This window comes from Cupressus sempervirens, chromosome 11 (assembly GCF_028749045.1).
Source record: "Cupressus sempervirens isolate cs-2001-9-10 chromosome 11, ASM2874904v1, whole genome shotgun sequence".
Lineage (NCBI taxonomy): Eukaryota > Viridiplantae > Streptophyta > Pinopsida > Cupressales > Cupressaceae > Cupressus > Cupressus sempervirens.
In genome coordinates, this window is record NC_143128.1 from 318,564,673 (window position 1) to 318,579,461 (window position 14,789).

A 14,789-nucleotide genomic window follows, 5' to 3' on the forward strand; every position below is an offset into this window, starting at 1 on the left:
GGTTACGACCTTACAATAACTTGTATCATGATATACATTGCGTAAATGTTGAAATAAATCATGAAAAGGCTTTATCTTATAAATCAACAAATGAGTATTAGATGTCACTCATTTGACTATCTACAAATTGTGTGTATAGATATATTTTAGGTACTTGGTGAATATCCTGCCTTGATATTCTAATAGGCCATTACCACATTGAGTACTTGGTGAATATCATTTAGTTGATGTTCTAATAGGCCAATACTCTAAGTACGAGGTGAATATCATTTGCTTGATGTTCTAATAGGCCAATACTCATGTTATCCAATATGATATCAAAAGTGTATTTGGTGAATGTCATGTGTTAACATTTTGATAGGCCAATACCCATATGATATCACATAATGGAAGTCTTTTGATCAAAGACTTCCTTGATGTGTGACTTCCTAATATCTATCTTGTGTTTATCCTCCCTAGCTAAGAGGAAGTGTTGATGTTTAGATAAACCTATATCTAATTAAATAAGAAATATGATTTATAAGTTTATTGTTATAGATAAGAGATATATATATATATATATATATATGACTAATATTATTTATCTAATGATCGAATAGACATGTCCCATGAAGGGACATGTCTATTCATGACCTTTGCTCAATATAAATATGAGAGGATGTTGTATTTGAAAAATACATACCGAATACATGGCAGTTCTATTACATTTGTAGCAATCCTCCAAAACCAACAGCTACCCATCCATATGTTGCACGACCTGTCATAAAATTATATTTTTAAATATATACCTTTCTTTTATTTATGAAACTATGTAGTGTTCAACAATTGTAACTTTATATATATATACACACACAATGACACCATGTTATTTGCTAACATCCATAAGTTGCACCTACGTGTATATATATGTATATGCATGCATGCATGGGCAATATAATGATTAAAAAAAAGAATTGTATGTGCTCTCAAGAAATACACATGCATATATATCAAGAAAAACAAAAGCATATATAATTCTTGATATATATGTGTGTGTATTTCTTGAGAGCACATATAATTTATTTTTTATCATTATATTGCTCGTGCATGCACCCATATACATATATATACATGTACATCTATAAGTGCACCTACGTGCATGCACAGGCAATATAATGAAAAAAATAAAAGAGTTACTTGTGCTCTCAAGTATACACGTGCATATATATATATACACACACGCGCGTACAACTATAGGTAGAATTCAATAGCATGATGACAATATATGTATTTGATATAAACCATGAGAAAGTATAATCTTTGTGTTTTAATTATGGCTTCATATCAATGAAAGTTTGTCACCTTCATATTGGCATCATTCCTTTAAATTATGAATAATTATGAGAAGTTTCTTGTAACCGATATTTGGTGGCCTTAATTGAGCTTCCTTTCTTGTAACCAAAGAAGCCACGAGAGGCATTATATTACTCTCCCCATGGCTAAGAATAGGTTGACGATAATTCATTTCCTTTTCACATGCAAATGCTCTGAGCTGAAGCTCTTCTTCTTTTTTCATAACTCCTTCCGAAGATGAGCAATATTTTTGGATCATATTACCATACCTCCACTGCAGTATCGGTCACACTTTTGAAAGTATATCCGCATGGAGCTATGTTATAAGATTGCATCCACAAATTCTAAGTTGCATTTCAGGTCATGAAATCATTTTCTCATGTCTTATTTCATATTTTATTTGTTATGCCTTTTGCGATGCATCCTTATTTTTATGTGAATTCCATTACGGAATGAAAGAACGATATGAAAAAGCGTAACCAAGATCTTGGTAAAGTATCATAGCCGTAACCAAGGCTCAAGAGTATTAAAAATTCTGATAAGCATCAGCACTCGTCTCCTTTATACACAATAGTTCTTTTATTCATGCATATCGAGTGCTAGTACAGACCCGTAGAGTTTGATCTGAAATGGTCCCATTATGATTGTTGAACAAATACTTGTATAATGCAAAATATTGAACGTTTTGCATAAGGATGGTTCCTTTATTTTTTCACAAAATATATACATGACTTGTACACTAGTATTAGCCATATACCAATTGAGATAAGAATCAGATTGGTTTACATAAATTCTGACTGATAAAGAGCATATAGTTACCTGCAATCTCCCAAGATGCACCCAAGACCAGCAAGGTCGAGTATAAATGGGCGAAAAGGAGAGGTATCCCTAAAAGAATAAACTCTGAATCAGTAACTAAAGTACATGAACATTAAAAAAGAACTACTTGGTCCAAATCAGCCCATGATTGTCTAAAGTATATTCAATTGTCAAGTTGAGCGGTGTTGATCAGGCTATTCATTTGCTCATTTAAATCCTCGGCCAAGGTAGATTAGAGGCATGCTTGCCACAATTGATCACTAAAGGTCAAAGTGCTAGCTGACAGAGGGGAAATTGTTTGAGGAGTTCCTCAGCCTTATCTACTACTTAGCTGACACTCTAACACCGGAATGCTCGGATGGTAAGACTATGGTGTCCCAAGCCTAAACCCGGGGTAGGGAGGGCCTTTCTCATAAGAGATTGTGTGGGGATATGTTAAGGTCCACATTTGGGAGGTTAAGCTTGTGTCAACGCTTCTCATCTTCACCAGATGTTGAAACTTGCACAACACATTGACAATCATTACGTTACATGTATGAATTCTTAATCTTTTGCTTGTACATACTTTATATGTTACTTTGAAGTGCATAATCGTAAATGTAGTTAAATTATTAGTCTCTTTCCAAATGTAATTGCAGAAGTTGGTTATGGAAGTTATATTAGTTGTCTTTCATGTGAAATGGATAGTCGCTGCTTTAATTCTGATTACTTATCTTTTTATAATGAATTCAGTTGATAGTTTTCTTTTCCATATGATGTAAAGGGATTTCAACTACCTTCATTCCATTATGATATTCAGTTATAATCTTTGAGTATGTTCTTTATTTTCAGCTTAGTAAAAATGGTATGTTACGATAACAGTTTGTGTAGAAGGATGCAGGATCTGATGGAAAAATCACAAAAGGGGAATAAAAAGTAAAGCCCACAAACCATCATTACTATTTCATTTTAAATGTAAGATTAAATGATAATATAAGATAAAATGTGACTGATAGTAGGCACTAAACTATTACTTGTAGCATGGTACTTGGGAATGAAAAGTTCTGTTTGAGCATATAAATCATATATGAAAACTTCATTATTCTAAAAAGGTAGAGTTTAGTAATACTATAAAATAAAAGTGAATATTAGAAAACTTTGAAACACTTTGTGGCATCAGTATAATCATACAGCTATTTAGATATCTAAAATGTTTATGACAGTTTGTGTAAAAGGACGCAGGAGCTGATGGAAAAATCACAAAAGAGGAATAAAAAGTAAAGCCCACAAACCATCATCACTATTTCATTTTATCTGACCCTTTACCAACCAAAAACAAATTGATGATAAAAGGCCGCACTCAACATATTTTACATATTATTGGCTAATATATATTATAATAGCCATCATGACGCAACTTGTATGGCATAAGATATTATAATATTATATTAATAATCATATTATTCTGATATCAAAATAAATGACTTGTTTTCTCTCTTGTGATATTATTTAATCCTGATTTGACAGAGCTTTTACCAAGCACATACCAATAATAAAACCAAAAGCATGAAATGAAATTTCCTTTCTACTTCCATGCAGATTTAAATTCAATCCAGGGATCTCACACTCGCCAAGAATAAACCCTTATAGGATTTTAATCCTATACAAGTGAAAAACTAAAGAGAACTACTGCGTTATCTCATAAAGATTTTGCAGTGAAATAAGCTCTGACAAAGGAGAGCCAAACCTCATGTGCCATCACCATTCATTTTCTTCCATTGTCAACAACAATGGTGTTGCATTGTTGGCACAAAGTGCAGTGCATGAGATAAGACCAGAAGGTAAAAATTCAATAAAAGTGAAAACCAGAATTGATTGTTTTACTCAAAGTAAATTTTCTTACCTTAAATATAAGATTAAAAAGACATTTTAAATGAGACTTGACAGTAGTAAATTTTCTTATCTTAAATTTAAGATTAGAAAGACATTTTAAATGAGTCTTGACACTGAAAAAGCAAAGCATCAATTAAACAAGTAGTTGAATCAAAACAAAACAGCCAAAGAAAAATGATAGAGTAGAAACAACAAAATGCATAGAGAATTATGAATTTTGCTGAGAGAGTTGTTTCAACATCTTCAATGAATAATTGAAATAGTTTGGGTGTTCTTCGTTGTGCTTCTTACCATCTGTAAGTTTCCTCTCAAGGACTGCAGGTTCTGGCTCAGGCATGGCTTTGACCTCAGCATTCCACTTACCTTTCTCTTGAAGATGATAACACTTATTCCACATCAGCCACAATTTCAGTGACATGTGTCCTCCATTGTTTTCACACCCACCACCAATTTTGGTTGCCAGCTGTTGTATAAGTTTTCATCTTAAAAAGACTTTCTTCAATTATGATCTGTCCTTACATGAAAACCATTTCCTTTGGCTAACATCTGTTGTGTTGCAAGCATATCTATCCTCTCTCCACGCAGCAATAATTTGTGGTTTATGATTTGCAAAGAAAAAATAAAGATTTAATTTTTGGTCTGTACCCTGATAGGTTATTTTTGGATGCAGGTATTTTTTGAAAAGAATCTGCAGGTGGACTCTATACCCTGCTACAATGATCTGGAAGCTGCCAGTGCATTTATTTCCTTCTTTAACAGGGTTCAGTTTAGGTTCTCATGTATAACCTGAAACTTTTGTTTAATGTAATATAGGTTCAGTGCTAAATTGTTTTAGTTCATTGTTAGTTGATAGGTTTCTCTTTAAGAAACAAAACCTATTTTGAGCACCATTGATGAAATTAGTATCGCATTGTAATAAATAATACTTTTCAATGTATCAAATATTTTCTTCATTACTACAGCAATACTCTTTAGTTGAATGTTACATGTCACAAATTCCTGTGTCTTTTTCTTAATGATATGGTTTATAAAACCTAATTTTTTGAAATTGGTTCTGCTCCATAAAATCCAACATCTACAGACTTGGATTTGATATGCTACAACTCCTATTTCATTTTATCTAACCTGACTTTGTTATTTTTCAGTTCTGCTCTTGCAGTCTGATCCAAATTACACCTCCCCTTATTTGATTTATCAGGGATCAGAAGCGTCGTGAAGAAAATTTCCAGAACTTCAAATAATCTTTGGTCAATCACCGCAGTAGACAACTGTCAGAGTGTCAATTTTGGTGTCAACATAGTTGATTTCAATAAGAAGTCATTTAATATTCTCTTCTGAAATAGAAGTTTACCCATAGCAGCCCAGGAAAGGGGGATGGAATAAGCAATGTCAGCTCCAGGGTCCCAAGCACAAGGCTTATCCCATACATCAGCAAAGGCTAGACTACATATAGAAAATTTCCAAAACTTCAAATAATCTTTGGTCAATCACTGCAGTAAACAACTCTCAGAGTGTCAATTTTGGTGTCAATATAGTTGATTTCAATAAAGTCATTTAATATTCTCTTCTGAAATAGAAGTTTCCCCCATAGCAGCCCAGGAAAGGGGGATGGAATAAGCAATGTCAGCTCCAGGGTCCCAAGCACAAGGCTTATCCCATACATCAGCAAAGGCTAGACTACATATAGAAGGGCTCTAATCATTATCATCTTTATCTTTTATCTTTTATCTTTATCTTTATCTTAAATTCAACATGGTCAATGAAATTATAAGAGTCGGGCATATTTATTCAAGTTGATCAACCTAGAATCCTCACCACAAGGCCACCAAGAAGTTACCCTCGTGGGTTGTAGAAGCCTATGTAGACTATGTCTAGCACAAAAAGGTTTTTTTACCTCCAAAACTTTTCAAGGCTTCACCTCATTTTGCTTTGGGCAACAATGGTTTTCCTCTTTGGGCATCTTTCTCTCATATAGTTCACGAGCCCTTGTGGTATTTCAAATCAAGGTTCATATGAAGGAAGCCACTTGTCTCTTTCACACAAATACTTCTAGGCCCAATTACACACTATCTCAACGAGTTGCAATATGGCACAATCATGGCCGCTTCATGTGCCACCATGGAGAAAGGTAAGCAATGCCCTCTCCAACTTTTCTGTTCTGCCACATTTCAAGACCGCACATCTTCTCCCAAGCTCAATGGCCTCAACATGCAACATAAAGTGCCGAAGTGTTGTGTAGCAACTTCACACAACTTCAGGGGAAAAAATGGAAAAAGTTTTGTTTTAATGTATGCCCAAGCCTGTAGAAGCCACGTGTCATGCAGGTGTGAATCTGTAGGAGTTTCAAAGCTCGTAAGGTATTAGGCATTGCACCATTGGTCCATGTTGTAGGTAGGCCCATTACAAGATTCAAATAGAGGTTGCCACGTTTTAGGACTGCGCAAATATCAACAATCGAGTAAATGTTCAGAGTTTTTCATCTGAAGGATAGTTGGCATCACTATAATCTAAAGAGGAATTGTTGTCATTATAACAAGTTCTTAGAAAAGTGTGAGAAATATTTTTTATTGCCAACTTCTCTTCCAGAGGAAAAAGGAATTTTCTGTACAGGACAAAAATGACCTCTGATTGATGTTTCGTCATCATTCTTTGTAATACATAAGAAGAATAAGTTTTGATTGGTAATTGTAGTACTCTCGAACTCAGCATTTTGGCTCAGAAATAGATAACAGACACATGATATTGTTCTAAATTCACCTTTTACAGATTATTATTTCTATTTCATTACTTAATTTTATGCTCTCTCTTTCTAGAAGCAATCATAATCATTAATTATTGTTGTTTGGCTTTCCTAGTTTCAATTACATCACAAAAATCTAGACTTTTGAATCATGTTAAATACTCTTTCAGATTCATGTAATAGCTTGGGACATTAAAATTGTATTAAGGAATGAAATGATTGCAATTGTTTAGCGTATGACCTTAGTTTAGCACATTTTGTATATTCAATTTCTTTCCTATTTCCATCTCCCTTAAAATGAGGAGCAAACTTCTCAAATCCTAGAGGTTGCTCTATAGAGTCCAATATAGTCCCCAATTCGCAGAACTTCCCAAGGTTGTGTCTTTTCAGCTTTTGCTTTAGAGATCAATAGTTCTTTTCTGGCACACCTGATGGGATGATGTTAATGATGAATAAATTCCTAAGCTCAGGTGGAGAGTTATTTTCTGTTGCCAACTTCTTTTCTAAAGGAAAAGGAGATATTCTGCAAAGACCAAAAATGGCCTCACATTAACGTTTCATCATCGTTCTTTGTGATAGAAACTTTGACTAAGTTTTGATTAGTGATTACAATACTCTCAACCTAAGCATTTTGGCTCAAAAATAGATAACAGACACACGGTATTGTTCTATATTCACCTTTTACAGTATATTATTCCTATTTCATTACCTAATTTTATACTCTCTTTCTAGAAGCAATTATAATCATTACTTATTCTTTTTTGGCTTTTCTAATTTCAATTTCAGCATGAAAATGTAGACTTTTGAATCATATTAAATCCTCTTTCAGATTCAAGTAATATATTGTGATATTGAAATTGTATTAAGGAATAAAATGATTACTATTGTTTAGCATATGACCTTAGAATATCACGTTTTGTATATTCAATTTCTTTCCTTTTTCTATCTCCCTTAAAGCGAAGAGCCAACATCTAAAATCCTAGAGGTTGTTCTACAGAGCAAAATATAGAACCCCCATTTCCAGAACTTCCCAAGGTTGTATCTTTTAGGTGTTAGCTTTAGAGATCAATAATTTGTTTCTAGCATGCCTCGTAGGTGACTTTAGTGATGAATAAATTCATAAGATCAGTTTGAGAGCTCTTCACCACAAGTTTAATGATATGTGGAAATGTAAGAATTTCCCACTGACTTAATTGGGAATGAAAAGAGAGATACTCATGGGCGAATTGAAAGAAATAGATTCGCTAAAAAAATCCACTGAGAAGGCCAATAATCAAAATTTTGAAACCTACTACTCAGTAACCTTTACACCAATAAAATCTTCATTCACTAATATATAAATAGTTACTCAAGCATATATTATTCAACAGAACATATAATTTACAGTGATAATCCTTGCAATATATAAATATATATACATATATACATATATATATATATATATATATATATATATATATATATATATAGTGGGATAAATAGACCTAAAGTGCTCACAATTGAATGATCAGACCGGGTTTCCATTCTCTTCATCCATTACAAACTGTTTTCTAAACAGCATGGGGCATATGCTAAACAATATTGCAACCCCTAAAATAAACTCTTAAACAAATCTTTAAGAAAACCAAGAATTTCTATTTTCAAAAAAGCAATGTGCAACTAAACATGTATTTTATGCACACCTTTAAGATTGAAAAAAAAAATCATTCAAACTACTCTTTAACAGGAAGGGTAGTTGTTTCTTACCACATCTTTCCAATTCCGTCCATTCTAGCCAAGGCATAAAAACCATTTTCCATCGAACTCTGTGAAACAACTTTGCATCATCTACTGCCACTGCCATTTTGAAGAAGAATAAAATAAATTAGTCATAGGTCAAGAATAAAAAGAAGAATGAACAGCTAAGGGCATTAGGGTCAGGGTTAGGAAATTTGGACCGAAATTTTAAAAATTTAAGCCTTACAGAAAAAAAAATATTATATCCACGAGTAACCATACACTTTAACAGTTAAGTTATTTGTTTTTAATCTAAAATGAAACAAATTACAGAGTTGCAAAAGAAAAAACTAAAGGTTTTATGAACGTAAAGAAGAAATCTAAGCTTTCACAGGGCGAAGATAGCATCAGCAATAGGTTTCTGTTGTGGTAGTTTAAAGTAATACAAATAAGTTATACTAACCATGCATCTGATCTTCCAAACTGGAAGCCTCTGACCAAGGGTTCCTCAGCCAATTTCTTCTAGAAGCCCTGAATATCCACAAAAGAGTGAAGGATTAAATGAAGAGGTTAGAGTTCAAAATATGTATAGATTAACATAAGAAAGAGGGATAATACTGTGATTACAATAATCAGTCTTACCATAATGCATATAATGGAATTATCACAATTCTCTCCTCCATAGATTAAAATTAAAACCCAATCCTATCCAAGCTCCAACCTCTAAATGTCCAATTATTGTGCATATAAACCCCCAGGCAAACAGAAAAATGCTTCAAAACTCGTTGAAGTTCTAATGGTCATTGGGTTCACTGTTTCAGTATAGATACAAGACACGGTGATTAAAATAACAGTTGAAATAGTGCTTTTACAGCTAAATGACTTGTAATAGTATTTTATTGATTAAGGGATATCATTTTATCTTGGAAAACAATGATAGAAATACAGTGCTAAAGACAAATGAAAGATAAACAGCATTCAGAGAACATCAGAAGCAAGAACATAGGAACCAAAAATGTAGCGTTCGAGAAATAATGCATTGCAGTGCACTCCTTCAAGAATTCATGTTGTCAGTTCATCAAAAGCATGGTAACAAAAACAAAGATATCTATTGATAAGTAGGAGATATTTTTCACAGCAAGTCAAATTGTGATATCGCTATCAAAATTTATCTATGTAGTTTTTGAGTCAACTCATTGACCCACGTATCATGAGCAGTGATTCACACATGAATCCGTCTCGCATTAGAACAAATGGAACACTTAGCACTCATTGGATCTAGGTGATGCTCACAAGGGTGATGCACTGGGACTCGAGCATGCTTAACTACAAAGTTTCCTCTATGGTTAAACTCACTTTGCTTGCAACCTCATTTGCAAAACCTTCACCAAGTGTTGTGCCTTACGAACCATTCATTAGAATGCCACTTAAGCTCATCAATTGATAAATAGGAGATATCTTCCATAGTAAGTCATATTGTGATATGGCTATCGGGATTTAATTGTCATTTTTGAGTCAAACTCATTGACCCAAGTATCATGAGTAGTGATTCACACATGAATCGATCTCTCATGAGAACAAATGGAACACTTGTCACTCATTGTATCTAGGTGATGCTCATAGAGGTGAAGCACCGAGACTTTCCGAGAGGTCACCCATCCCAGTACTACTCCAGCTCGAGCATGCTTAACTACAAAGTTTCCTCCATGGATAAACCCACTTTGCTTACAACCCCATTTGCAAAACCTCCACCAAGTGGTGTCCCTTATGAACCATTCATTAGAAAGCCCCTTAAGCTCATCAATTGATAACTAGGATATATTTTCTACAACAAATCAAATTGTGATATCACTCTCAGGATTTACCTATGCAATCTTTGAGTCAAACGCATTGACCCATGTATCATGAGTAGTGATTCACACATGAATCCATCTCTCATGAGAATAAATGGAACACTTAGCACTCATTGGATCTAGGTGATGCTCACAGAGGTGAAGCACCGGGACCTCTCAGGAGGTTACCCATCCCAGTACTACTCCAGCTCGAGCGTGCTTAACTACGGAGTTTCCTCCATGGTTAAACCCACACTGCTTGCAACCCCATTTGCAAAACCTTCATCAAGTGTTGTGCCTTATGAATCATTCATTACATCATTTATTACAAAGCCCATTAAGCTCACCAATTGATAAGTAGGAGATATTTTCCACAACAAGTCAAATTGTGATATCACTATCAAGATTTAACTATGTAGTTTTTGAGTCAAACTCATTGATCCATGTATCATGAGTAGTGATTCACACACAAATCCATCTCTCATGAGAATAAATGGAACACTTAGCACTCACTGGATCTAGGTGATGCTCACGGAGGTGAAACATCGGGATGGTCACACATCCTAGTACTACTCCAGCTCGAGTGCGCTTAACTACGGAGTTTCCTCCATGGTTAAACCCACTCTGCTTGCAACCCCATTTGCAAAACCGTTGCCAAGTGTTGTGCCCTATGAACCATTCATTACAAAGCCCCTTCTGCTCATCAATTGATAAGTAGGAGATATTTTCCACAATAATTCAAATTGTGGTATCGTTATTAGGATTTAATTATGTAGTTTTTGAGTCAAACTCATTGACCCATGTATCATGAGTAGTGATTCACACTCGAACCCATCTCTCATGAGAATAAATAGAACACTTGACACTTGTTGGATCTAGATGATGCATCGAGACTTGCAAGAGGTCTCCCATCCCAATACTACTCCAGCTCGAGTGCGCTTAACTATGGAGTTTCCTCTAGCAAGTCAAACTGTCAAATTGTGATATCGCTATCTAGATGATTGTGTAGTTTTTGAGTCAAACTCATTGACCCATGTATCATGAGTAATGATTCACACATGAATCCATCTCTCGTGAGAATAAATGGAACACTTAGCACTCATTGTATCTAGGTGATGCCCACAAAGGTGAAGCATCAAGACTTCCTGGGAGGTCACCCATCCCAGTACTACTTGAGCTCGAGTGTGCTTACAACATTACAGTTCTAGGAAGTATTCATGTCCATAAAACATATTATCTTCAAGATCAAAAACAAAGTGAAGAATGAAATAGAAGAGACGACATCAAGTTGATAAAGTAAATATAGAAAAAGTGGTAGTTTCATGATATGGGCGGCAATGTCTTGATGTTAAGAACAAAGAAAAGGCATGAAACTCAATGTTACAATGCTCTGCAACAACAACGTGACAAAAAATCAGAGATAAAGAGAAAACAATAAAGTTATTGATGTCAATGATTTTAACAATGATATCAAGAATGTAAACTAACTTATATATATTTATTTTTAAAAGATGCATAGCATACGTCAACAGATATCCTTCTCCAAGCACCTATTACACTTCACAGTGAGTATGAAAAAAATAGGCGCCTTGAGAAGGATATCTTTCAGCGCATATATATATATATATATATAAGTTAGTAGCCGTTGCAGCACAACATGAAAGATACTATTATTTTGAATTATAATAATTTATTGGTTTATTTTGTTATTTTAATTAAAATATATTTCAATGGTGCATTAAAACCATGAATCAGGAACATAGAACAGCAGTATGTTCAAAACAATATATAAGCTAGTAGCAGTTGCAACACAACATTAAAGATACTATTATTTTTAATTATAATAATTTATTGGTTTATTTTGTTATTTTAATTAAAATATATTTCAATGTGTTGATGTATTGCGTCTGTAGAAGTAATCTGTCATGAGCAAACCTGTATCATATCTGATAATCATTACTATAGTGCTCTCTCTCTCTCTCTCTCACACACACACACACATATATGTGAGTTGTTAATGATTACTTGAACTTGCGATTGATATCATTGCCAACAGATTAGATAATCAAAGACTGCCTTGTATTAACATTGTGATAGCATTACCAACTGATTGCATTAAGCAATATTAATTTACTATTAACTAATCTTTGATTATGCCTCCGTAGAGGCATGACCCTACGTGGTGGCCACGTAGAGTCATGACTCTATGGGTCATAACTGTTGCACATGTATAGATATCAAATGCAGATCAATGGGAAAAACGTCGATATACGACATCTTGGACCCAATGACCTACTTTACAGATAACCTTCAGTACTTTTCCTTTGTTATCTAAATCTGCAGGGTCATTGTCACATACAGTATACATCTCACATTATCAGCAATATTTAGAGAAGTAGATTCTGTATACAAATTTAGAGATCATCAGTATTTGAAGGGCAACTCTGCACTACTATGATACAAGTAAGAGTTTCTATTGTTCCCATATTTATTGTAACAGATTTATCTATTAGAGATCCATAAAATCTAACATGGTATCAAAGCCATTCTAATAAGAAAAGCTATTACTCAGAATTAAAATCTATATTCTCAGAATTTTAAAAAGGAATAAATTATATTATTAAAATGGTGAATCATGTGAGACTAGAAGATAGGCTTGAGGGTGCATCTAATTTCTCATCATGGAAAATTAGAGTAATGATAATATTAAGAGAAATAGAATTAGAGGAATATATTGAAACAAACATGTCCATGCCTAAAAATGGGCTAGAGAAAGTAACATGGAAAAGACATAATAACAAAGCAATGAAAATCATTATAGATTCTATAAAAGATCATATTCTCCCATCCATATCTAGTCTCAAGACTGCATTTGAGATGTTCTCCACAATTCGAGATACATTTGAAATCAACAATACTAGTGGATTATTAACTCTAAAACAAGATCTACTATATATAAAGATGAAAAATGGAGAATCTATTACCTCATACTTTTTAAGAATTTTTGAACTAAAAGATCAACTTGTAACAATGGAAAATCGAGTTGATGACAAAGAACTCAACATGATAGCACTAAGAGGTCTTCCTCTATCATGGGAAACATTCATTCGAGATTTAAGCTCTTGACCCAAACTCCCTAAATTCGATTTATTAAAGAATGAATGCACACAAAAAGACTCTAAATTAGTCTCAAGAGAACTAAGTACAAATCAAGAGGGAGAAATTCAAGCACTTCATGTGAAATCAAACAAAAAAAGAAAATTCAAATACAACAAAAAAAAATCTAACAAATCATACAAGCAACATGATTGGTCCAAAGTTAGATGTTTTAAATGTGATAAAATTGATCACTCCCATAATTTATGCCTTGAAAAGAAGAAAATTCAAGCAGCCTTGGCAGAAATCAAAGGAGAAGGTGTAGAGATAGAAGAAAGAGAAAACTATGCCTTTTACTTAGCCCTTTCAAGTGAATTAAGCTCTAATCACAACATTTGGATCATAGACAATGGAGCATCTTGGTACATCACCAATTTTAAAGACAAATTTGAAACCTTCTCTGAACAAGCCTCAGAAGAAGTTACCATTGGAGATAACTCTACTCATCCTATTAAAGGAATTGGTTCCTATTGAATTTACCAAAATTCGAGAATTACAGTACAACTCAAAAATATTTTATATGTACCAAGAATAAAGAGAAACCTAGTCTCTATTTCTGGTCTAGCTAATCAAGGATTCAAAATCACATTCTAAGAGGACAAAGTTCTATCTTGGCCCAAGAACTCTAATATCAAGAAAGCCATTTCCATTGGATTTAGAGATCGAAGTCTTTATAAACTTTGCAATAATCAAAACCTAGCTCTTAGTCATGAAACTTCAAATTCCACTAAAATTTGGCGTAGGAGGCTAGGTCACCTTCACTATCGTGCATTATCCATAGGAAAAATTGTAAAAGGTTTACCTAGTCTCAAAACTAATCATTTAAGTATTTGCGAAGGATGTGCTTTAGGCAAAAAAACAATTTAGTGAATCATTTCCTAAAGTGTTCACAAATCTAAATCCATTCTTGAACTAATCCATACTAATATTTGCGGTCCTATCTCTGTACATTCTCTTAATGGGTACTTCCTCTATATAATTTTTATTGATGATTACTCTAGAAGAACTTGGATCTATTTTTTCAAACAAAAAGAATCAGCTAAAGTTTTATCAAAATTCAAAGAGTTTAAAGCCTTAGTTGAAAATCAGTCAGGACAGAAAATAAAAACTCTAAGGTCAGACAATGGAGGTGAATATATCTCTAATATTTTTAAGAATTTATGTATTGCTGTTGGGATTAAGGAGGAGTTTTTTGTACCTTATAATCCTCAACAGAATGGAATTGTTGAACGTAAAAATAGATCAATTGTTAAATCTGCCAGAGCAATGATGCACGATCAAAACCTTCATACTTCTTTTTCGACTGAAGCATCTAACACTGT

General features: G+C 33.7%; 1 protein-coding gene across 8 annotated transcripts in view; it reads right to left on the minus strand.

The window, feature by feature from the left end:
• LOC149529402 (uncharacterized) overlaps positions 1–14,789 on the minus strand; it is a 69,803-nt gene that overhangs the window by 42,960 nt on the left and 12,054 nt on the right. For all 8 annotated transcript variants that reach the window (XM_089809234.1, XM_089809235.1, XM_089809236.1 and 5 more), the window contains exons 2-3: positions 8,943–9,010; positions 8,510–8,599 (exon numbers count right to left, since the gene is read on the minus strand). In XM_089809234.1, coding sequence (XP_089665360.1) covers positions 8,510–8,562 — 53 coding nt within the window. In that variant the 5' untranslated portion in view covers positions 8,563–8,599; positions 8,943–9,010. The remainder of the gene's footprint in view (positions 1–8,509; positions 8,600–8,942; positions 9,011–14,789) is intronic.